At 41.3% G+C, this 24,645-nt stretch overlaps 2 protein-coding genes and 1 long non-coding RNA gene across 3 annotated transcripts in view; all 3 read left to right on the forward strand.

Annotated features, from left to right (window-relative positions):
• LOC143286941 (bifunctional peptidase and (3S)-lysyl hydroxylase Jmjd7-like) overlaps positions 1–24,645 on the forward strand; it is a 153,997-nt gene that overhangs the window by 18,517 nt on the left and 110,835 nt on the right. The window lies entirely within an intron of this gene.
• Positions 3,527–24,645, forward strand: part of LOC143286945 (uncharacterized) — a 380,932-nt gene continuing 359,813 nt past the window's right edge. Inside the window, exon 1 of the long non-coding RNA XR_013055895.1 lies at positions 3,527–3,719. This is a non-coding gene — a long non-coding RNA (uncharacterized LOC143286945). The remainder of the gene's footprint in view (positions 3,720–24,645) is intronic.
• On the forward strand, positions 5,323–22,936 carry LOC143286938 (lysosomal aspartic protease-like). Its single transcript, XM_076594903.1, has 9 exons — positions 5,323–5,510; positions 8,298–8,439; positions 9,469–9,592; positions 10,130–10,248; positions 14,463–14,662; positions 15,610–15,732; positions 17,403–17,553; positions 18,166–18,264; positions 20,206–22,936. Exons 1-9 carry the CDS (start codon positions 5,449–5,451, stop codon positions 20,401–20,403), a joined length of 1,218 nt encoding a protein of 405 aa, XP_076451018.1. The 5' UTR covers positions 5,323–5,448; the 3' UTR covers positions 20,404–22,936.

The raw sequence follows: 24,645 nt of genomic DNA on the forward strand, positions 1-24,645 counted from the left end.
CGGGTTGGAGGGGGTGGGGGAGAGGGAGGGAGAGAGCTCTGCACTTGGGCGACGCACTTTCTCCGGGGACAGCAGCCCGAAATTCACACAGAACGATCTGTTGTGGCAATACAATGCAATCCGATACAATCCAATACAACGCAACGCGACGCAGCGCAACGCAATACAGTGCAATGCAATGCGATACAATGCAATGCAATACAGTACAATGCAATGCAATACAGTACATTGCAATGCAACATAATGCAATACAGTACAATGCAATACAGTGCAATGCAATGCGATACAATACAATGCAATACAGTACAATGCAATGCAATACAGTACAATGCAGTGCAATACAGTACATCGCAATGCAACACAATGCAATACAGTACAATGCAACGCAATACAATACAGTACAATGCGATAGAGTACAGTGCAATGCAATACAGTACAATGCAACGCAATACAGTACAATACAATGCAATACACAATACAGTACAATGCAATGCAATACAGTACAATGCAACGCAATGCAATACAATGCAATACAGTACAATGCGATGCAATAATACACTACAGTACAAAACAATGCAATACAGTACAATGCAACACAATGCAATATACAGTACAATGCAATGCAACACAGTACAATGCGATGCAATATAATACAGTACAATGCAATACAGTGCAATACAGTACAATTCAATACAGTAAAATGCAAGGCAATACAGTACAATACAATTCAATACAGTACAATACAATACAGTACAATGCAAGGCAATAAGTACAATACAATGCAATACAGTACAATACAATGCAATACAGTACAATACAATACAGTACAATGCAAGGCAATACAGTACAATGCAATGCAATACAATGCAATTATAGTACAATACAATGCCAGGCAATACTATACAATACAATACAGTACAATGCAAGGCAATACAACACACAATACAATACAATACAATACAATACAATACAATACAATACAATACCATAAAGCACACCGTGCATAGTTCTGTTTGTAGTAACACTCCACTGATGTCAACTTCCCCATTGTCACCTAACCATCAGCATTGTCAACACCCCGTGATGTTCTGTCTCCATCCATCCAGCTGGCTAGCTGCCCTGGCTACTCACCGGATTCCAAAAAGCCCCCCCCCCCCCCACCCCCCTCTAGAGGTACTACCCCTCCCGTGCACCCCCTAACCCCCAGCTTATCTATAGGTTTCTTGTATAGTAAAGGAGGAGGATGTGGCAGAATGGTGAAGACGCTTAATCAACTGCCAATGCAGTACCCGTGAGGGGCCTGGGTTCGCTTCCCGGTATCGCCCTTGCCCTTTCTCCCAAGTGTGACTGGAAAAGCAAACTGAGCGCTTAATCATTCGGTGCATGCACGGAAAAAGAACTCATGGCAACATAAGTGTTGTATATTCTCTGCAGTAATATAGAAAATTCATTTTGATGACTGGCCCCGGTTTCTCTCTCTCTCTCTCTCTCTCTCTCTCTCTCTCTCTCTCTCTCCCCATTACATTACTCCGTAGGTGATGTTCACTTTCCAGTGTATTATTATTGTTGTTACTATGTTAGTATTATTAGTATCATTAATATTATTATTGTTGTTTTGTCGGTGGTAGTTGCAGTACTAGTAGTTTGCTTGGGTTTGTTGTTGTTGTTGTTGTTTTTGGGGGGGTGGGGGGGTTGTTTGTTTTTTGTTTGGTTTTTTTTTTTTTTGTTTGGTTTGTTTTTTGTGTGTGTGTTTTTGTTGTTGTTGTTGTTGTTTTACTGGTTTAGTTTAGTTTTGTCTTGCACTTCAACTTTCTTTTCATTATCAAATAATGTGTGTATTTTCGCCATTGCGTTTGCATATTGCTTGTTACACATGAACGAGCACGATATAAGCTCAGGCTTGTTGTTGCTCACGTTTTCTTATTAACTGAACGCTGTATTTCACCTTGTTTCTTGATACCATCAATTTTTAAACCAAGTGTTATCCTCTTGCCAAATTCTGTAGATAGAAGAAATCCACCCTGATTGGTATACAAACTATATATATGCATGCATGCACTCAAGTGTGTATATCAATAGGCATATAACATAAAATAATGTACGAACAGGTGCATGGATAGATGTATGAACAAATTAGCTTATTATTATGTGTTATGTTCTGTTGTGTAAACTGAAAAGAAAAGATTTTCTAACTGAAAAAAAGACAAAAAATGACCGAGTGACATCATGAGCAAAATAATCTCTTTTTTATGACAGTTGCTTCAGGACGAACTTGAGGACGAACTTGAGGACGTGCTTGAGGACGTGCTTCTGTGAATGTCTTCTCTGTTGTAGAGAGCACACGTTTTTTGTTGTTGTTTTTTTCTCTCTCTCTCTCTCTGCGAACTTCCGTGTGTGATATAGAACTTGCCGCGTCTTATTTGATTTAACTGAGCGCTGACTAAACTAGGTTTCAACTGTGGGCTCACATTCAGAATTGGGGCTTGCATTTACCAGGCGCCCCAAATAAACTGACATACTGTGTGCCCCACTCACTCAAGTGCTCCATTGTCACTCAACCACAAAGCTGTGAATGAATTGTGGTTTAGAAACCATTGATCATACACTATCGCTTTGCTGTTGGCCCTTATGTAAGCTTACATCAATCTCTGATTAACTCACTCAGTACGGCCAGTCCTCTCTTCTCCTCTACACAGACCCCTCGGATGTCCAGTGGGTGTCTGAATGACCCAACCTTTAGCTTCCGTCGTCAGAATTGTGGTATTCTTTGTCAACAGTCACCTCTTCAGTATAAGAGCCTTCCGCTTGCAATATTTTGATGATGGTAATTGGGGTGAAACGCTGTTAACGTCATCTCTTTCGCCGTTCGTATGGAGAGAGTTAAGCTAACGCCAGGTATGTACATTAGTTTTAGACTCACTCGATCCACGTTGTTCATTTCAGCTTCCTGCAGAGAGAAAATCGCCAGAAGAACTCCAGCTTTTCAGATTTACATGCCTGGGATTCACTGCCTTTATCTCTGACCCTTCAGAGCCACCATTTTCCTTCAGGAGAACTTTGAAAACTTTTTTTTTTCCCAAGCAGGCATTTCACGAAGGCACTCATATCCTGTAGCATGTGGGTTTTTTGTTGTTTTTTGACTGACTTGTCAGTCTATGTTTTAACCCGGTGTTCGGTTGTCTGTGTGTAAATGCAGTTTGCATATAATTAGGCTCCTTTTTTTTTATTTTTTGTGCCCATCCCAGAGGTGCAATATTGTTTTAAACAAGATGACTGGAAAGAACTGAATTTTTCCTATTTTTATGCCTAATTAGGTGTCAACTGACAAAGTATTTGCAGAGAAAATGTCAATGTTAAAGTTTACCACGGACACACAGAAACACACAGACACACACACACACACAGACACACACACACACACACACACACACACACACACACACACACTGACACACACACACACACACACACACACACACACACACACACAACCGAACTCACTCAGTACGGCCAGTCCTCTCTTCTCCTCTACACAGACCCCTCGGATGTCCAGTGGGTGTCTGAATGACCCAACCTTTAGCTTCCGTCGTCAGAATTGTGGTATTCTTTGTCAACATTCACGTCTTCAGTATAAGAGCCTTCCGCTTGCAATATTTTGATGATGGTAATTGGGGTGAAACGCTGTTAACGTCGTCTATTTCGCCGTTCGTATGGAAAGAGTTAAAACATAGACTCACTTTGTTTACACAAGTGAGTCAAAAATGGTAAGACAAAAATAAACAAGTAAGTAAATTCATTAAACTATTGTGAAGGGTAAAGATACGTATAAAGAGAGGCCTAACTTGAACACAGTGAAATAAAACACTTGAAGAAGGAATCGAAATTTGCCACTGACGCTCAGTCGACCAACTTGATGAACCCGGCCGCGCCCACCGGCACACACGCGCGCATATGTCGGACACCAGCGTGCAAATGCACATACGCAAACAGGCAGAGACGCGCGCGCGCGCGCACACACACACACACACACACACACACACACACACACACACACACACACACACACACACACGGCACACAAAATGCTCATGCAAGAATTCAGTAGTCTCACAGAATCTATAATGAATACATCCGTCAGTAACCCTGTCATCCGCGACCTTTCTGTTAAAAAATCATGCAGCCGAACGGCTGAGTCAGTGAAATGTGCACTGACACCTCGATCCACTGAAAAAGAACAGCGCGGTGTCAGTGTCAGTGGAATAGAATTGCAGTGGAAATACCGGCCAAAACTGCGGGGCAAACCTTTTTTCAATCTCCGCTTTTCACAAAGTATTTTAATGAACTGTCTCAGTGGTGGTACCATAATAGTTTTCAATACGTTATATATAGAGGGCGTTGTTTTCACAGTTCTGCATTGTGACTCAATGAAACTTGAATTAAACCTTTATAAAAAAGCTTCATTAGAATTCAGTTTCACATTGCCCGGTCCGAACTGAACTAGTCACCTCATGCTATAAGTATTGTCCTGCCTATGTACCGAACTGAGATCCCCCACACTTCGCTCCCCGTCGCATTCTCTCCGCGCGTGAGCACGGCGCGCGCGCGCGCGCACACACTGCACACACTCTGTGACACATACACGCTCTCTCTTTCTTTATCCGTATCTATCTATCTATGTATATTATATTATATTAAATTATATATATATATATATATATATATATATATATATTTTATATGCCCCTTGAAAACCGTCATCCCCTCCCCCAACAACCCCAAGAACCTCCCACACACAAACATATACACACATGTAACGAACCGGGCGTCTAATATCACTCAAAGTGAAAAGGGGTTAAATTAAAGAAAGAACACACACACACACACACACACACACACACACACACACACACACACACACACACACACACACACACACACACACGCAAGCGCGCGTACGCACACACACGTATATTTTTGCCTTGATGTCGATCGAATGGACTTAAAAATGCATGGAAAATCTTCATTTGGACTCGGACGCCACTTATAGCCGACGCCCCTGCATGGGTAGGAAAAGTAATATTATCATTGTCACACATCTTTAAAAAATCAATTACTTGTGCATCAGCACATCCGTCTGTTGTGACTGACATGCACTTGCTGATGTTACCTCAAACGATACGTGATTTTCGTGCGTTTAATTAAATCGAAAGTCACATGCTCCTGACTGTTGCTGAATCACTCGCGGTCATGTGATCCGTCACATGCCGGCAATCACCTGACGGGCAACGAGGATATTTAGTGGCGTCCGCATGTACAGAGTTTTATCTCATTGGTTATCCAGAGCGCAGGGCTCACTGACAGCAGGCGTTTCTGGCATATAAGACGCTTCGGTCAACGTTTTAGGGGACAGTGAAAAGTATAGGTTGTCGTCTGCAAGAGAAAGTCAAGATGAAGCTTTTTGTTGTTGCCACTGTTCTACTGTTTTCGGTGTGCTGCCACGGACTGCACAGGTATGGAAAATTCTCACAGCATTTCTCAGCTTCCTTTCGTTCTGAAAATAGCGCGTCTGTTGTTGCTTCATAGCCTTTGTTGCTGTTACTGTCTACACTTTCGACCTTTCCTTTGTCTTTTACGATTTTCTTTGTTCAGTTTCTGTGGCAGTGGTCATCATTTCCATTGTTTATTTGTACACCAGAGCGTGTTTGGCTTTGGCAAACTGCAACTAATAGTTTTAAGCTTCGCTCAAAGTCAAAAGGCAAGGCGTAAGTGTCTTTTGACATGATTTCCCTCTCAACCCAGCAGGTGTGTGTGTGTGTGTGTGTGTTACAAGCAAACATCTTGTCTTGTATTAAGTCTGAAGCAATGGCTCTAACCACGACATTGGTAAGACTTTTAACAGATAAGAAAAAAAAAGTTTGAGCCCTTGTTTCAGACCTAATACAGGACAAGCTGTGTGCTCCTGTTTGTGTCTCAATATTAGTGGTTTCCAGGAAGGTGACAGAATAGTTAAGATGCTTTATCTACCAGTACAGTGTCAGTGAGGGTCTGGGTCCTGGTCTCACCCATAACTCAAGTGTGAATGAAAAATAAAACAGACCAAAACTGTGTAGAAGAAATCCACATTGATAGGTACACACATATGCATGTCCTCTGCCTAGCAGATGTGGTGTGACATGTATGGATTGTTCCAAGCAAAGTGATGCCTCCTTGTGAAACTAATGATAGTCTCCACCCACATCCAGACTGCTGCTGCTTTTGCTAAGAATAAGTGCAATGATACGCAATATATATTACTGTGGTTTGTTGTTCTTATGCTATTATCGCTGCCATGATCAGGGTGAGGGATTTGGATGCTGGACAGCGCAAGACCACGGCAGTGGTTTATGATCACGAGATGACATGATAGGATGACCCTGTTTGTAGAAGGCCATTCAGCCTCTATCAGAGTAAGTTGTGCTATCAAGTAGGTCTGCATGACCTAGAAACTGCAGGCCATCGCTGGGGGTGACTCTACAAAAGGCCAGACGTTATCAGATAATACAGGTAGGGTAGATTCAGCTTGGCCCAGACTCTGTAGCCCAATTCCTGACAGCCATTATGATTATCAGATCATATCAAGTAAGGCATATTCTAGTTTCTACATGGCCCAGACTGAGACTCTTTAGCTCAATGCCTGACAGCTGTTATCAGATCATGTCATGTAGGGCAGATTCTACATCATGGTCCAGAATCAGTCACCCAATACTTGACATTGTTATTGCTGAACTTGAACTCATGCAGCTGCTGTTAAAGTGTTATCAGCCTTGGGGTATTGTTTATCAGCTGTGTCCTGACATTGCTGCTGCAAGGCAAGTCCAGACCACCCGTGACCTTGTCATGTTGTTGTACAACCCAAAAGGTTATCTGTAGATTGATGAGTGGCTCATCACCATCTTTGGTTTATGCCAAGGTCAGTCGTCTGCTGAGTTTTCTTTTCAGCAGATGTGGTATGGCATAATTATATGGGTTAGTCTGCGCACTGTGATGCCTTCAAACTGAAACTAAGACTGATGTGTCACAGATTTGTGTGGTTTTTTTTTGTTTTTGTTTTTTTTTTTGTTTTTTAAGAGAGTAAAATGCTGTTACAGTGTTAGAAGAGATCTCACACTGTTTTAACTTTACTTTTCTCAAGCATGAAAAAGGAAAGTTCACCTGGATCGAGTGCAGGCTTGAGTTCTGGTCTCTTCCCCCCCCCCCCACCCCTTTTTTAAATTTTTTTTTTATATTGAATAAATAAAACGAAGAAAACAATATCAATTGTCAGTGCATCCATCGCCTCAGGTCTGTTTATATTTTGAGAAACACAAGTTTGATATGTATGCCCCTCACTCTCATACATTTGTGCACACACACACACACACACACACACACATGCACATACACACACATGCACACACACACACACACACACACACACACACACACACACACACACACACACACACACACACACACACACACATATTTACACATGCATACATGGACACACATGCAGACATGTGAACACGCATGCACACAAATACACACACGCACTCAGACACATGCACTGACAAGTTAAAAGAAAAAGATTTGTATACATGTATTTAACTAAAAAGTTGCTGAGGCCTGTAAAATCTGTTTCTTCATTATTGATAGCTAGGAGAAATGTGGTCTGTGGTTCATGAATGGGTTGTTGCATGTGTGTTAGGATGGGTGGGTGTTTGGAGTTTGGGTGTGGCAGGGGCATAATATATCCAGTGAGCCCCACATTTATAAGAAAAAACGAAAAACCATTTCAGCTCAAGGGTAAATATACATACACTGTCCTTAAGTCTACTTGTCTCTTGACCAAGTTAATCAGACCTCACATTTGTGACAGAAATATTCAAATGATGTGCTCAGAAAATGTGTAAATCAAAGAAAGACTAGTATGTCTCTTTGTCAGGATGTAAAAAGTTGGGGCAATGTATTAATATTATTGTCAATATACACAAATGTCTTGAAAATATTGTGGTTCATAAGATAGACACTTGGGAGTGTTGTATTGTTTGTGGTCATTTGGATGTTTCCAAAACTGAAATTTGTGTGTGTGAAATATAAAAAAAGAAAAGAAAGAACATCAATGCAAACATCACAACTGTTATATTTTGTCTTGGTCTGTATATATTATGTATATTTTAAGTATGATTGTAAAAATGGAAGAAGTATGGCATCTGTGCTTGGCATGCCAGCAGCATTGTGTAGTTACGGTGCTTGAGAGATTGCATGGTGTGCTGCAGGGTGAAGCTGTATCCCATGAAGACGACGAGGCAGACCCTGGCAGAGCATGGCAACAGCATTCAGTCTTTGAGGTACAAATATGGACTGACTGCCTTCAATGGAGCCGGGCCCGTGCCAGAGCACCTGACAAATTACATGGATGTGAGTGCTGACACTGAAGTAACCACCCCGTAGTTAACTACGTGGATTTGATGACGATGATGATGATAAGGATACCTGTTATATAGTGCCTGTCTTCAAAGACCAAACGCTGACATGGATTACATGATCTTTAATGTACGTATTTGATCTTCTGCATGCGTATACACACGAAGGGGGTTCAGGCACTGGCAGTTCTGCTCATATAATACCTGGGAGATCAGAAATTCCTCCACCCTTAACCCACCAGGTGTAATGGGGATCAAACTCAGGAACTTTGAGCAAGTATCCAGTGCTCTAACCATTTGATCACAGCACTTGTTGAGTGTATCACTGTATATCTTTGGTGACAGGTGTTAACACTGTAAAAACAACTCTCCAGTTACATGGATGTGAGTGACTGTCTTTGGTTAGAGATGTTAACATTAATAACCACACTCCAGTTAAATGGATGCGAATGATGTTAAAACTGTAATAACCACTCTCCAGTTACATGGATGTGATTGTCCTTTGTGAGAGATGTGTGAGAGATATTAACAATGTAGTAACCACCCTCCTCCAGTTATATGGATGTGATTGTCCTTTGTGAGAGATGTGTGAGAGATATTAACAATGTAGTAACCACCCTCTTCCAGTTACATGGATGTGATTGTCCTTTGTGAGAGATGTGTGAGAGATATTAACAATGTAGTAACCACCCTCCAGTCTTTAATGATTTAAGTTGGTGTCCTTGGTGAGGTATGTCAAGACTGAACCATATTTTATTGGGTGTAAGGTGCTTTGGACTATAAGACACACCCCCAAATAACCCCCTCCCCTGAACCCCCCCCCCTCCCTCCTCCCTCACCCCCTCCCCCCCACTCCCACCCCCCCAAAAAACCTCTGCAAATTTAGAAAAGAACTTTCACAATACATAAAAGGCACTGCATGACATTATACAAACATCAAAATCGAAAGTGCAGAAATTGATAGGTTTATTGTTGTCAGTGCACCTTCATTCTTATCAGGTGGTGTGTTGTTGTGCTGTGACAGGCCCAGTACTATGGAGTGATTGGTCTGGGCACACCTGTACAGAGCTTCAAGGTGGTGTTTGACACCGGTTCCTCCAACCTGTGGGTGCCGTCCAAGAAATGCAAACTCTCGGACATCGCCTGTCGTGAGTTGATGTTTTCATCAAGTTCAAGGTCATCCACAGACACTGAGAACTGGAGTAAAAGAAATGATCTTGTTGTTGTGGACTTTGTTGGATCCAGTTTAAAAATGTTTAAATAGCTGGTTGTGCTTTTTCATTCATCAAGCTTATGTTTTTGAAAGTGTCAAGAAATCTTTTGGTTTACAAGTTGTGCATCAAGTGTTGAAGATCAGTGATGTTTGTTTTTTGTTTTGTATATTTCATTGTTGTTTATAAGCAAAACAGAAAAGATTCAAACTGTTTCCCGAAGTTTGCCCAAATATGTAAAAATATTTTACCCTCCTTATCAAACTGACATGAAACTAGCCAACGGAGGGATCCATTTGTAGATGTCCATCAGTTAAGAAGGAATGGAATTTTCTGTTGGCCAGATGCTTCTGCTTCAACTTAGGCTGACAGAGTTGATTTACAAGAGAAATCGTAACATTGGTCATGAATGAAACTGTCCGACATCCACGGGTAAATGAGTGTTTCATGTTTCCAGCTTTTTTTCTGTGACAGTTCTGCATAACAAGTATGACAGTACCAAGTCCAGTACGTACAAAGCCAATGGCACATCCTTTGCGATTCAGTACGGCACTGGCAGTCTGACAGGATTTCTCAGTCAGGACACTTTGACGGTAACTTGTTTCCTTTGTTGCGTTTTCTGTCTCTTTTGCACACATACAGACCTGCCAGCTGTTATATTTTTAGTGTAAAAATGCTACACTGAAGTGAACGAAAGGAAGTAATATAAAACTGATAAAAAATTTTAAAAAATGATGAAAACAAAGACTGAAACTGAGAGCAAACTGACATAAAATGGGGATAACAGGGCTGCCTACCGTCCCGGGGTACGGATATTTGTCCCGGAAAACAATGAAAACGGACAGTCCGTCCCGGGAATCCACTTTTCGGTTTCGTGTCCCGGGAAAAAGTCTTTAGGCGAATACGCATCGACTGACTATGGCCACACCGCCAAAAGTGTGACCAGCGCGCATGCGTATAGGCCGATGTGGAACTTTCGAGAGAGATTGAAATAATGGCGTCGAAGCGAAGCAGCAAGGAGTGCGAATCTACATCGAAGAAGATAGCAAAACGGCATCAAACTTTCATTGCGAAGTACACCGAGACATGGCCGATGTTGTACATAGTGTAAATAAAGGTAATTTTTCATTTCATTTTCTTTGAGGTGGTAAAATCTGACGTCATAAGAGGTGTCCCTGGAAATCAGGCTTTGTCCCTGGTTTTTAAGATGTGTGTCCCTGGAACTTGAAAAGGGGGGTAGGCAGCACTGGGATAACCCACCTGTGCCAGTTGTGGTGCATAACCATTGGATTCAGTTTTGTTTTGTCAGCCAGAGCCAGCTAGTGCTCAGTTTAATTTCTCACTTCTTGAGAAAGCAACACATTGACAGATCTGTTTCACTCGACTCTTTACTGTACAGTTTTTGAAAATACAGGAAACGATTTGTTGTAGTAAAGCAGTGAATTTGGTCTTCATGTTTCAAAATCTTGTGTCGTTTGTGTGAAATCAGTTTTTTCTTTTTACATCATTAGTTTTTCTTCTTCTTCCTTTTTTTTATTTTTATTTTTTATTTCGAATACCTTTCTTATTGTCTTTATAGAAATAGTTAACATACTTTGAAATATATAGTCACTGTGTGAAAGTTGTGAACAGCGTATGAAACGTAGGTGTTGAATAAAAGTGTGAGTAGACAATGTGTTTCATGCATGTGATAAGTAAGCAAATCTGCATTGAAAATTGTAAATTATAATAAAAAAAAGAATGTATGCAAAAACAAAAAAAAACAAAACAAAAAAAGGCACTGAATCTGATTCTGGACTAAATGTGATGTGTCTGTTAGTCATCAGAATTTCCCATCTGCTGTGAAAAAATAAGAGAAGAATTTTCAAGGAAAAAGCAATGTTCTGAGGGAGAAAGCATGCCTGATGAATCCCTTCATCACCAAAGAAATGCATAGTTAGAACACATTTTTTGTGTCACCTTCTGATGAGTGTTTCAGTTTCAGTAGCTCAAGGAGGCGTCACTGCGTTTGGACAAATCCATATACGTTTGGACAAATCCATATACGCTATACCACATCTGCCAAGCAGATGCCTGACCAGCAGTGTAACCCAATGCGCTTAGTCAGGCCTTGAGAAAAAAAAAAGGTGAATAAATAATAGATAAGCTTACATAAATGAATAGATAAATAAATAAATAATAATTATGATATAAAAAAAAAGTAGTAGTAATGATAATAATAATATAATAATAAAAATAATAAATAAATAAATAAATAAATAAGACAACAATGATGATAAATAAGCAAATAAATGTAAAACATGAAGGATGAGTGTAAAAGATGAACAATGGTGAATTTAAAAAAAAAAATAAAAAAAAGCAAAAAAAGAAAAAGCAATCTTTGAATCCCAGCTATACTTTTATATGCTTACTGCTATACTCCCAGTAGGTACAGTGATGGTTTTGGGAACGTGGCCTCTGAACATTGTTCTGAAACTCTGCATACATTCATTCTTATAGTCCATTCAACCAGAATGACAAAAAATCATGCTTAAAAATTTCAACATCTGACAAACATGTCGAGGAGTGTTGATTAAAAAAGATTTGGGTGGGTGTTCATCAGTGATCAGGATTCTAGGCCTTGTGACTGCCGTAAAAAGAGGGCACTAGTCAGGGGGACAAAGGGGAGGTTACCTACTTCCGGGAGGCTATCGGCCGTAGCTACTTTCGTTTTCTCTGCATAGGCAGATAGTAGTTTGCACTGGACAGGAATGTCAGACCCCTGCCGGAGTCTGCACTAGTGGGTCACGGTAAGTATGTTAGATAAATGTAATTTCAGGAAGAAAATTTCCCTTTTACACCGATGTTCCTCAGTCCACCCAGGTGGTGAATGGGGTAGCTGACTTCGGGTGGGGAAGGTTACAATGGCGGTGGAAGAAAGGATTGAGCCCTGCCTTCCTATGTTGAGTCCCAGACACAGTGGATATGAATTCACTATTGCCCTGATGGCTGTGAAGGCTATGGGGCCCTGAACCTCATTACATGTGTTTTTTTTGTCGCGATTTGGATGGCTGTCAACGAAAGTGTATGGGGGATACCACTGTCAGAACCTAAATCTCTGACCAGTTGTTGATCCTGTGTATGTGTTTGCTTGGCTACAGATCGGCAGTTTGGTGAAGTGTGTGTTTGCATGGATACGTGTTGGCAGTTTAGTGAAGTGTGTGTTTGCATGGATACATGTCAGCCATTTGGTGAAGTGTGTGTTTGCATGACTACGGATGAAGTGTGTGTTTGCATCGATACATGTCAGCCGTTTGGTGAAGTGTGTGTTTGCATGACTACGGATGAAGTGTGTGTTTGCATGGATACATGTCAGCAGTTTGGTGAAGAGTGTGTGTTTGCATGGTTGCAGATCTGCAGCTTGGTGAAGTGTGTGTTTGTATAGATACAGATGAAGTGTGTGTTTGTATGGTTACAGATCAACAGCTTGGTGAAGTGTGTTTGTATGGATACAGATGAAGTGTGTGTTTGTATGGCTACAGATCAACAGCTTGGTGAAGTGTGTTTGTATGGATACAGATGAAGTGTGTGTTTGTATGGCTACAGATCAACAGCTTGGTGAAGTGTGTTTGTATGGATACAGATGAAGTGTGTGTTTGTATGGATACAGATGGATACAGATGAAGTGTGTGTTTGTATGGATACAGATGAAGTGTGTGTTTGTATGGATACAGATGGCTACAGATGAAGTGTGTGTTTGCATGGCTACAGATGAAGTGTGTGTTTGTATGGCTACAGATGAAGTGTGTGTTTGTATGGCTACAGATGAAGTGTGTGTTTGTATGGATACAGATGAAGTGTGTGTTTGCATGGCTACAGATGAAGTGTGTGTTTGTATGGATACAGATGGATACAGATGAAGTGTGTGTTTGTATGGCTACAGATGAAGTGTGTGTTTGCATGGCTACAGATGACGTGTGTGTTTGTATGGCTACAGATGAAGTGTGTGTTTGCATGGCTACAGATGAAGTGTGTGTTTGCATGTTGCATGGCTACAGATGACGTGTGTGTTTGTATGGATACAGATGAAGTGTGTGTTTGCATGGCTACAGATGAAGTGTGTGTTTGCATGTTGCATGGCTACAGATGACGTGTGTGTTTGTATGGATACAGATGAAGTGTGTGTTTGCATGGCTACAGATGAAGTGTGTGTTTGTATGGCTACAGATGGATACAGATGAAGTGTGTGTTTGCATGGCTACAGATGAAGTGTGTGTTTGTATGGATACAGATTAAATGTGTGTGTGCACGGCTACAGATCAACAGCTTGGTGAAATGTGTGTTTGTATGGATACAGATGAAGTGTGTGTTTGCATGACTACATATCGGCAGTTTGGTGAAGTGTGTGTTTGCGTGGCTGCAGATGACGTGTATGTTTGCATGGCTGCAGATGACGTGTATGTTTGTATGGCTGCAGATGACGTGTATGTTTGTATGGCTACAGATGAAGTGTGTGTTTGCATGGCTACAGATGACGTGTGTGTTTGCATGGCTACAGATGAAGTGTATGTTTGCATGGCTACAGATGACGTGTATGTTTGTATGGCTACAGATGAAGTGTGTGTTTGCATGGCTGCAGATGACGTGTATGTTTGTATGGCTACAGATGAAGTGTGTGTTTGCATGGCTGCAGATGACGTGTATGTTTGTATGGCTACAGATGACGTGTATGTTTGTATGGCTGCAGATGACGTGTATGTTTGTATGGCTACAGATGAAGTGTATGTTTGTATGGCTGCAGATGACGTGTATGTTTGTATGGCTACAGATCGGCAGCTTGGTGATCAAGAACCAGACCTTTGGCGAAGCCACCCAGCAGCCTGGCATCACCTTCGTGGCCGCCAAGTTCGATGGCATTCTGGGAATGGCCTACAAGCAGATTGCTGTGGACGGAGTGGTGCCCCCTTTCTACAATGCCGTGAGTCAGAAGCTGGTGCAGAGCCCTACCTTCTCCTTCTACCTGGACAGGTGAGGCAGATTAGGAGGTTTGGTTTAATTTCTCTTGTTGAGATTATTCTGATATTGTTGGGTTTTTTTTGATGTTTTTCTGGGTTGTGGTTTTAGTTTTTTGGTTGTTTTTCGTTCCCTCCTACCTTGTTTTGTTTGTCACAGAGTTGCCAGCTGCTATGTTTTGAGGGAAGCATGCTACACTCATAATAAAACTGCTATGCAAAAGCAGCCAATGAAAGAAGTGACTAAGAATAATAAGATAAGTGGTAATAAAAGATAAGATTGATTCATTGTATATACTTGAGCAAAAGGAGGATAACACACCCATGGCAGTTGTGGCACGTAACTGCCAGCCAGTGCAAGTCTTCATCATGTAAGTCGTAATTTGCCTGTGGCTGTGGGAGCTCAGTTTCTATTTTTCTCCACTTTAATTCCTGAGAATAGTGTTGGCGAGGCTGATCTGACTCTGCACTGTCTTGCTGAAAGAAACCATGAAAAAAAAAAAGAGAGGAGAAATGAAGTAGCATCAACAGCAGTGAAACAACCAGCAACATAGTATTACTGCTGCAATGAAAAGAACTTTTTTTTTTTTTTTTTTTTAGCTGAAATCGTATATCTTGTGTTTGTTTTCAAAGCAAAACCTACTGGTCTTTGCCATTTTTCATTTTGTCCTCGTCAGTTTCTATGTGGTGAGGCTGAGGAAGTTGATTCCAGTGATGGTTGCCAGAAAAAGAGGGACACAGCACAGGCGTGGAGAGGGGAGGTAATACACTAAGGGAGGTCGCCAGCTGCTAACTTCTTTCAGTTTCTCCACAGAAGCGGGGTAGTAGTTTGTACAGGAGAGGGAATCAGACCCTTGCCGAAGTATGCACCAGTGGGTCACGGTAAATATGTTGAAAGTAATTTCAGGAAATGAAATTCTAATGTCATGGTGGGGTGTGTGTGTGTGTGTGTGTGTGTGGCAGAGACCCTGCTGCCGCAGAGGGGGGAGAACTCATCCTGGGTGGCAGCGACCCACAGAAGTACTCTGGCAACTTCACCTACGTGCCGATTACAAGACAGGGGTACTGGCAGATCAAGATGGATGGGTGAGCCAGGCTTTCAAGTCTGTCCTTTTAAGAGTATTTACGGAGAATGTAGAATTTACAGTATGTGCGTGACTCTTGCATTCATGCCTATCTAGAGTGTTTCTGAGAATGTACAGTTCACAGTATGTGGGTGACTTGCATTCATGCCTATCTAGAGTGTTTCTGAGAATGTACAGTTCACAGTATGTGGGTGACGCTTGCATTCATGTCTTGTCTGGAGTATTTTCGAAAATTTAGAGATTGCAGCATGGTGTTTGTATTCAAGTGTTGTCTGTTCCTTCCCTGAAAACTGATTTTCCGTAAAAAAAAAAAAAAAAGAAGGGATACTGACAGACCAAGATGGATGGGTGAGCCTTGCATTCAGGCCTGTCTTAGGATATTCCTGAATATGTAGAGTTAGCAGCATGGCGTTTGTATTCAAGGTCTGTTCGTCCCTCCCTCAAAACTGATTTTGCTGAAGTCTCAATATTGTATAAGACAGTTTTGAGCGTTTGTGGCTTGTTCTTGACATGCTAATTCATTTCTGTCAGTGGGCTTTTAGTTTATAGTGTATGACTGGATCCCCCCTCCCCCTCTTCTGCACCCCACCACATTGTTCTGGCAGCCATACTTTGTTCTGGGGAGTGGTTTCATCCTGGATATGTTCCTGTTTTTCTAACTCACTGCACACAGTGACGTAGGTCATGGGATCTTTGAGATGCACATTCAATGTTATGAGGCCATATGGGTGGAGGGTGTGTGTGTGTGTGGGGGGGGGGGGGGGGGTTCCTGCACAAACACCTCAGCATATATATTGACCTGAGAGATGGAGGATGTCCCTTGAACTCAAACCAGACAATGGTGGAACTTGAACCCAAAGACCTTGCAGAGCAGTGGGACAGACGTCCAGCGTGACCAGCAAGCCATAGGTTTAGTGATGACGTGAAAAGGTCTTTGTGCAGGAAAATTGTAAACAGATCTTTCATGTGTTTATTTTTTTATTTTAAGGTGGAATGTCCTTGTTCTTTTATTCAGTAATGGTAAGACTGGCTGCATGCCTTCTGGAAAGAAATAAAAAACAAAACAAACAAAAACCCATTGCTGCTGTAGGATGCAAGTAGCACAAATCAGTGCGATTACAACAGAACACAACACAATGCCATCTCAGTATCAGTAGAATACAGTAACAACACAATAACAATACAAAGCAATGCAGTATAGTGCAATGCAATGTAGTATAATATAGTACAATACAATATAATATAATGCAATGCAGTGCATTACAATAACAGTGGAATACAACAACACTAACAATATGAATTACAATACATGAACAATACAATGCAATGTAATGCAGTATAGCACAATACAACACAACACAACACAACACAACACAACACAACACCACCACCACCACCACCACCACCACCACCACCACAAACACCACAACCACAAACACAACCACCACAACCACAAACACAACCACCACAACAACACCCACCACGACCACCACAACCACAACCACCACAACCACAACACACAACCACAACCACAACCACAACACACAACCACAACACAACACAATACAATACAAAGTGAGGTGAATATTGTTCATTGTTAAGCTGCAACATGATCCTTAAATTATGTCTCCTGGTATTGCCGGGCTGTGACCCTGGTGGTGACTGTTGCAGTGTGTCTGTGGGCGGGTCCAGCCCCAAGGACTTCTGCAAGGGGGGATGCCAGGCCATCGCTGACACCGGCACCTCGCTCATCGCCGGACCCTCCGCCGAGATCAAAGAACTCAATGCTGCCATTGGTGCCACCCCTTTGGCGCAGGGAGAGGTAAGAGCCCTGTGTGTGTGTGGGGGGGGGGGGGGGGGGGGGTGCACGTGCGTGTGTGTGACGGTGAGTGGAAGGTGGGGGTGTATTTTGACCTGTTCACTCTGTCTGTCTCTGTCTCTGTCATTCCCTCTCTTTCCAGTCTCTGTTTCCCTGTTCTGTCATTTTCTCCCTTTGTGTATGTATATATGTGTTTTGAACAAATTGATGGGAATGGTGTGTGTGTGTGTGTGTGTGTGAGAGAGAGAGAGAGAGTTGCATTATACAAAAACTTATTTCTGAGTGTTGATAGCAGAAATGCAGCTTGGTGACATATGGATATTTTCTATTATCATCAGCAGTTTGGGAAATACGACTGAACTAAGACTACAATGATAAGATCTCCATCTTTTTAAAAGTTTTCTCGGCACACAGCACGCCAAAATATGTGAGCAGTTGAGGGCCTAAACCACAAATTGCATTCAGCACAGTATAACATGAAAGCAGATAATGTACTCAGCTCAGCAAAGCACAGCACAGCGCAGCGCAGCGCAGCACAGCACTATTGTGATCACTGAAATGGACTCCATGGTGACAGCCTGCGATGTGAAACCCTGTGTCCCTGAACTGTTGCAGTACACTGTTGACTGCTCCAAGATTCCCTCCCTTCCTGTCATCACCTTCACCCTGGGTGGCAAAGTGTTCTCCCTTGCTGGTACCCAGTACATCCTGAGGGTGAGTCATGTTTGTAGTGTTTGACTTCAAATGGTTGTATCTCATTCTGACAGAAGCTTGTGTCTTCAGTTGCTTATATCACAGACTGACAGAAGCTTTGTCTTCAATTGCTTATATCACAGACTGACAGAAGCTTTGACTTCAATTGCTTATATCACAGACTGACAGAAGCTTTGACTTCAATTGCTTATATCACAGACTGACAGAAGCTTTGTCTTCAGTTGCTTATATCACAGACTGACAGAAGCTTTGTCTTCAATTGCTTATATCACAGACTGACAGAAGCTTTGTCTTCAATTGCTTATATCACAGACTGACAGAAGCTTTGTCTTCAATTGCTTATATCACAGACTGACAGAAGCTTTGACTTCAAATGCTTATATCACAGACTGACAGAAGCTTACAATCGGGCCAATAGTAAAGTGAGAGCTGTATTATCAGTGGGTTCTCCACTGCAATGGAAAGTCGTTTACAGCTTTGTCTTTTGTGAAGGACTGACTTTCAAACCCAGAGGCAAGAGAGTACTGGCTCTTAGTGCCGCAATGTTTGGGGCTAGTTGGCCTTTAGGAACCATCCCAATGCCGACTGTCCTAAATCCCTCTTGGCCGAGAGAGTGGGGATGTAACATGGGCAAGACACTCTCCACTATAATCAAATTCCAGCCCAGATAGTCCGGAGAGCAGTTGCCTCCATTGCTGTTTCTGATGGTCATAGACATGATTATCATATCCAATAAAATGTTTTTTTGTTGTTTTTTTAATTCAAACTTTAACTAAAAGTTATGATTTGATATAGGATATTGTGACAATCATCAGTTTTTGTGGGGTTTTTTTTGTTTTCCTTTTTTTCTTTTTGCTGCCTCATTATCTGTGCCATTTCAATGCCACTCATCCTGAGTCCTCCATATATAGTCATCCCAGGTTCGTCAGTCCTGAAATTCCTATGTCTACTTATGATCATTGAGTGGGGTTTTACATGCATGACTGTTTCTGCCCTGCCAAGGAATCAGCCATGCTCCATTTTTTTGGGATGTGCATGCTGGGTATGTTTGTTTCCTTAACCTTCCAGGTGCTGATATGGATTGCAGGGTTTTGTTTAGCCATTGCCCACAGATTGTTAATCCTTTGTGCAGCAGCAGAGTAATCAGATGATGCGTTTGTCATTGTTGCCTGTGCATGAAAAATAGTCTTTGAAAGCTATAGTGTTTTGTAGGTGTGACAAGTTTCTGAAGGCTCAAATCTCCGGTTCAGTGCACAAATCCTGATCTTTATATGAGTGTGCAAGTTATTAGTTTTTCTCAGAAAGGTGCTTTGTTCACTTGAATCGTTTTTGCTTTGTCATATATCTTCTTGAAAGTCATCCTGAATTGTTCATGATCTTGGATGTGACATTGTACCACCTTACTGAGTCGTAACTTGTTCCTATTTCATTATGTTGTTCATGAACCATTGTACATCAGGGTCACCAAAGATTGTTTATGTACAAAAGTAAATGAATGGACAGGTTTTGAAGACGACCACTACATCATGGATTTGAGCACTTCCATACACTCATGACAGAAAGACAGAATGGGTTACTGCTCACCCACGACATACAGCAAAGCTTAACACATCTGTCAAGTTAAATCTTGGTCTCACTCTCTAACCATAAATCTTTGGCCATCACAGACAACTTTAATCAACATCAAAGGGACGGTTTTTCTTTTTGTAACAAAGCTTGATAGCTGTATCCAACTTCCACAGATTAGGAAATTGACTAAGCTTCCCCCCTTAACTGAGTTTGAAGTGAACAAATCGGCTGTGGTGTTTTGACACGAACTGAATCATGTGACCGATAGCGTGAGTCTAAAAGAAAAGTATTTGATGCTTGAAAGTGTTTTCCACACAGAAACATAGCAGTGAAAGAGTTAACAGTTTTGTCCCGCCTTTGTTATGTTTTCAGGTGTCTCAGGGAGGTCAGACGATTTGCCTGAGTGGTTTCACGGGCATTGACGTGCCCCCACCAATGGGACCCCTGTGGATTCTGGGAGACGTGTTCATCGGCCCCTACTACACAGAGTTTGACTTGGGCAACAACCGAGTTGGCTTTGCTGTCACCAAGACCTCCAAAGCTCTTCGCTTTTCCCCTGGACGCTACTAGGCTGCCTGCAGTGCAGTGGTCTCGCCCTCCATCACACATGTGCATTTTTGTTGGATATGAGTATTTCAAGGAGTCTAGGGGGGCTGCTTGTTGGTAGAAAATACACTGACTAGTTACTCTAGAGGGAAAGAAGTGTGGTCACAGTCAGGTACTTAATTTAATCAAAAGCAAAAAAAAAAAAAAAAAAAATCACAAAATAAATTGCACAGGGTCTAGTGCTTTTTCTTTTTTTTCTTTTTCTTTTTCTTTTTCTTTTTTTTTACTGGTACATGCAAGGTGTGTGACAGAGGGTGAGATCATTGCAGACTTGGATTGAGGAGACGGTGAAACTGACAGTGTTAGACAGATTGCATCACGTATGAAAGCAGTTTTTTTTACCAGGGCACATCAACTTATGACACCTGCTTTGAAATAGTCCCTTTTTCTGCAACCAATCACACTACATGAATAGCCTTTGCCTTCATTTTAGTTCCTCCCGTCCAGTATATGGCCAAAGTACAGAGAGCTGGTGTAAGTGAGACATCTACCTGTGTAGAGCTGGTTTCAGCACTTGTAAATGTGGTGTTTGATGCTGAAGTAAACAAACATGTTTTGAAAACTTTTGTTGTGTTTGGATGACAGTATTGCCTTGTGAGTATTGTTCAAAAAAATTATTCATATTGCTCCAGTATTGAAGAACCTTTTTTTCTTTGCCTTTGTTGGTTTCAGTGTGGTGGTTGTTGACTTGGTTGCTTGTTATTCATTCACTGCTTGCTATAAGGCCTTGTGTGTTTTGAATTGGGGGGCTTTTGCAGTCACACACACACATATACACACACAGACCGAAAGCACTATAGGGTACCCATCACCTGCGTGTAGTAAACCAGTGCCTGTTGATTTGAAAGGCTGGAGAGGGTGAAGAAGGTGAACAGGTGTGAACTGTGTGAGGTTCATGGATGAGATTAATGGATTGGTCTGATGGGTGTGTGATGTGGTTGTTGTTTTTTTGTGCTCTGTTCGGAATGCCAGCTTCTTCTGGTTCATTGTGTACCATGGCAATGTGCGTTTCTGTGTGTGCATGATTGTTTTGTGTGGTGGTGATGAGTACAACGCAGTTCATTTGACGCTCGGTGGATACTCTACTGAACAGCATGTTTGGTGGAAAATTGATTGTGCCATGAGTTGATGTCCTCTCTCTCCCCCTTCAACTTTAAGTTTTTTGTTGTCTACTGAATTTGGAGAATCTGTCTGTAGAAGCTGAGAAAAAACACTACTACCCACATCCCCAAATTCCAATCATTCCATGTTGACTTCAAACAGAGGCCTTGAATGTGTGCTGCATTTTAAGATTTTCTGTCTCTAGTAGTTTGTTTGGGTTTTTTTGATAACTGAAAATGGAAATCCTTGGGTTTTTTTCTGACCAGATGGCCTTCGGATGTATGGAAAAAAATGTTTTTCAAGAAATCAGATGTTTGCATTAGTACATGGGCCTGTTGAAGCTTAGGAGTTGCTTGAAAGATTTTTTTTTTTTTTTTTTCAAATCCCAATAGTCATTCATGTCGTGGACCGATGACTCTGTGTGTGTCAATGTATTATGTTTGCCTCTTGTTGTCCCTTTGTGAGCTGTATCTGTGATCTTTTTACACTGTCTGGATTCTTTTTCAAGGGGAGGGGTACTGTGTAACCCACTCAAGACAGTTTTTCTTCTTTCTCCCACCTTCCATCTCTCTCCTTGTCCCCCCTTCTTCCCTCCCCTCATCTCCAAAGTGGATCATTGCCCTTTGTCCATAGGATAACGTCACATAAATTCCTCCTCTACTCGCTCTCCTCTCACCTCCAAAGTTGATCATTGCCCTTTGTCCATAGGATAACGTCACATAAATTCACCCTCTACTCAGTCTTCCAACCTGATTTTCTGCACAGGGAATGAAAAGAGGAAGAAATCTTTCCTTTTGGTACCAAGCTTTGTGAATTGTTTGTAGTTCCATAGTCAGAACAACTCTTGTTGCTTTGTGTGATATATAAAGCCATGCCAGACTCTTCTCTGCTTGTTCACTTTTTGTTTTTGCATTTGATACAGGAAGAAGAGATTTGTTTTGAGGTAGGCGATGCAACATGACTTGGTATTGAGAGTTGACAGTGTTTACAGTTAACATGCTGATATGTAAAAGTAAAGGGCTGCTGATGAAAGCTAGGATGGTTGGTTGGTTAATTGATAGGCTGCTGACACACTCAGAGGTGATAATTACAGAACAATTGTGGTTTGTCATGGAGTTATGTAGAGAATGTGGGTATGCATAGTTTTGAGCCAGTCCTCTGGCCTCTGACCTGTGTATTTCTCCAGTGTGTTTTTGTTTTGTGTTTGTTTCCCCCAGCAAAACTCTTAGCACAGACTGAGAGTTGAGGTACAGTTTATACATGTGTTGCTGATCAGTGCTTTCAGTTGTCTTACACGTCTGTTTCAGTTCTGTTTCTGCGAAGTTTTCATTTCCCTTAAAATCTCCAGAAAAAAATGTTATGTCACTTGTTGAAATAAAGATTGGTTTGAAAAATGTGTGTGTGTGTGTGTGTGAACAAAAAAAATGTAAAAAAAACAAAACAAAAAAAACAAAACAAGAAAGGCAAGGCCTTCAAGACTCACTTGTGATACACTTAAAAAAAAATTTAAAAAAAATTCAAGCTTTTTATGTATTGAGTATAATTTCAAAATGTAATGTTTAAGATGAGAAAGATCAGTTTAAAGCAAATTAACTCCCCTAGCATTAATTACAGAGTAATTTCCCTTTTTTACTATCCGCACCAAAACGTTTGCAAAATAAATAAAACTTCCATGCTTAGCAAATGAAGTTCCTGTTTGAACAAAAAAAATGATAATAATGACTGCTCTTGTTGTTGGGTCAGAATATCAGATCAAAGTGCCAAGTTTAGAGAATACAAAAAATATAAAAGTAAATGCAGTTTGCATATGATAAGGCTTCATTTTTTTTCTTCTTGTGCCCATCCCAGAGGTGCAATATTGTTTTAAGCAAGATGACTGGAAAGAACTGAATTTTTCCTATTTGTATGCCAAATTTGGTGTCAACTGACAAAGTATTTGCAGAGAAAATGTCAGTGTTAAAGTTTACCACGGACACACACACACACACACAGACAACCGAACACCGGGTTAAAACATACTCACTTTGTTTACACAAGTGAGTCAAAAAATGAATAGTGTACCTGTCACTCGGCGTGTGACGCTGTTGTTGAAAGAGCCATCGTCGCGAGGAAAGTGTATACCTTACACATTGTGACAGGTTTTCCACATGGGTGAGTCATTACTCATAGCCTGTACGAGCTCAGCTGTATGTGCCCTGCTAGAGTTAAACATAGCGTGTTTGTCGTGAGAGTGTGCACGCGCGTGTGTGTTTGGTGGGGATGTGGAGGTATGTACATCATAATTGGTGACGGGTTTTCCTTCTGTGTGTTATCGTAATTAAAGTATCGTATCACAGTGTGTCATCGTAATTAAGTCCTGCACGTGGTGAGCTGCAAATGTCTTGCTAGAGTCACACGTGTGTGTGAGTGAGCGCGCAGGAGTGCGCATGCGTCTGTGGGTATGTAAGGGTGTGTTTGTCTCTCTCTCTCTCTCTCTCTCTATATATATATATATATATGTCTATATCTTCTTCCATGCATTCAGAATCAAGCAGTACAACATCTGTGAACAAATCTGCAGGAGGCGCACCAATCGTGTTGGTTTTGTTTGTCAAATGACACATCCATAAGAAGCAGTGAGATGTTTACAACAATCAAAAACAATAGTTGTCCGTTTTACACCGAATTTCATGACCAACATCTACAAGTGAAATAATTCTGCAAAGATTATGCACAAACAACAACAAAAGAAGAGAAATAATTGACACTCGTCGACAAGAAACCAACGTATATTAGCGGTTTATAATTATGACACCGACTGAATGACACAACAACGCTGAATTTCATACAAATTAACACAACTTCATCACATCTGCACACACACACACACAACGGAAAGTAGTTTTTTAGAAATGAATTACCAAGGTCTACATCCCAACAATTCAAAGAGTGTACAATACAAACGTGCACTGCTATCATCTCAGTCTAATGTCACCTGTGCGTGTGAGTTTTGTACTTCTTCTTCTTCTGTTGTGTAGCCACAATCAACTCGTTGATTATTTTGCTACATTTTGGGGGGTTCCGCAGACCGGTTTAAAAAAAAAAAAAAAGTTTACTCCAATCACA

Source organism: Babylonia areolata, chromosome 10 (assembly GCF_041734735.1).
Source record: "Babylonia areolata isolate BAREFJ2019XMU chromosome 10, ASM4173473v1, whole genome shotgun sequence".
NCBI classification, from domain to species: domain Eukaryota; kingdom Metazoa; phylum Mollusca; class Gastropoda; order Neogastropoda; family Buccinidae; genus Babylonia; species Babylonia areolata.

Bases quoted from the DNA above. Each gene is read 5' to 3' on its own strand.
- LOC143286938 (XM_076594903.1), top strand. From the start codon at position 5,449: ATGAAGCTTTTTGTTGTTGCCACTGTTCTACTGTTTTCGGTGTGCTGC. The intron at 10,249-14,462 runs GTAACTTGTTTC...GTATGGCTACAG, and splicing joins TCAGTCAGGACACTTTGACG to ATCGGCAGCTTGGTGATCAA. The intron at 18,265-20,205 runs GTGAGTCATGTT...TTATGTTTTCAG, and splicing joins GTACCCAGTACATCCTGAGG to GTGTCTCAGGGAGGTCAGAC.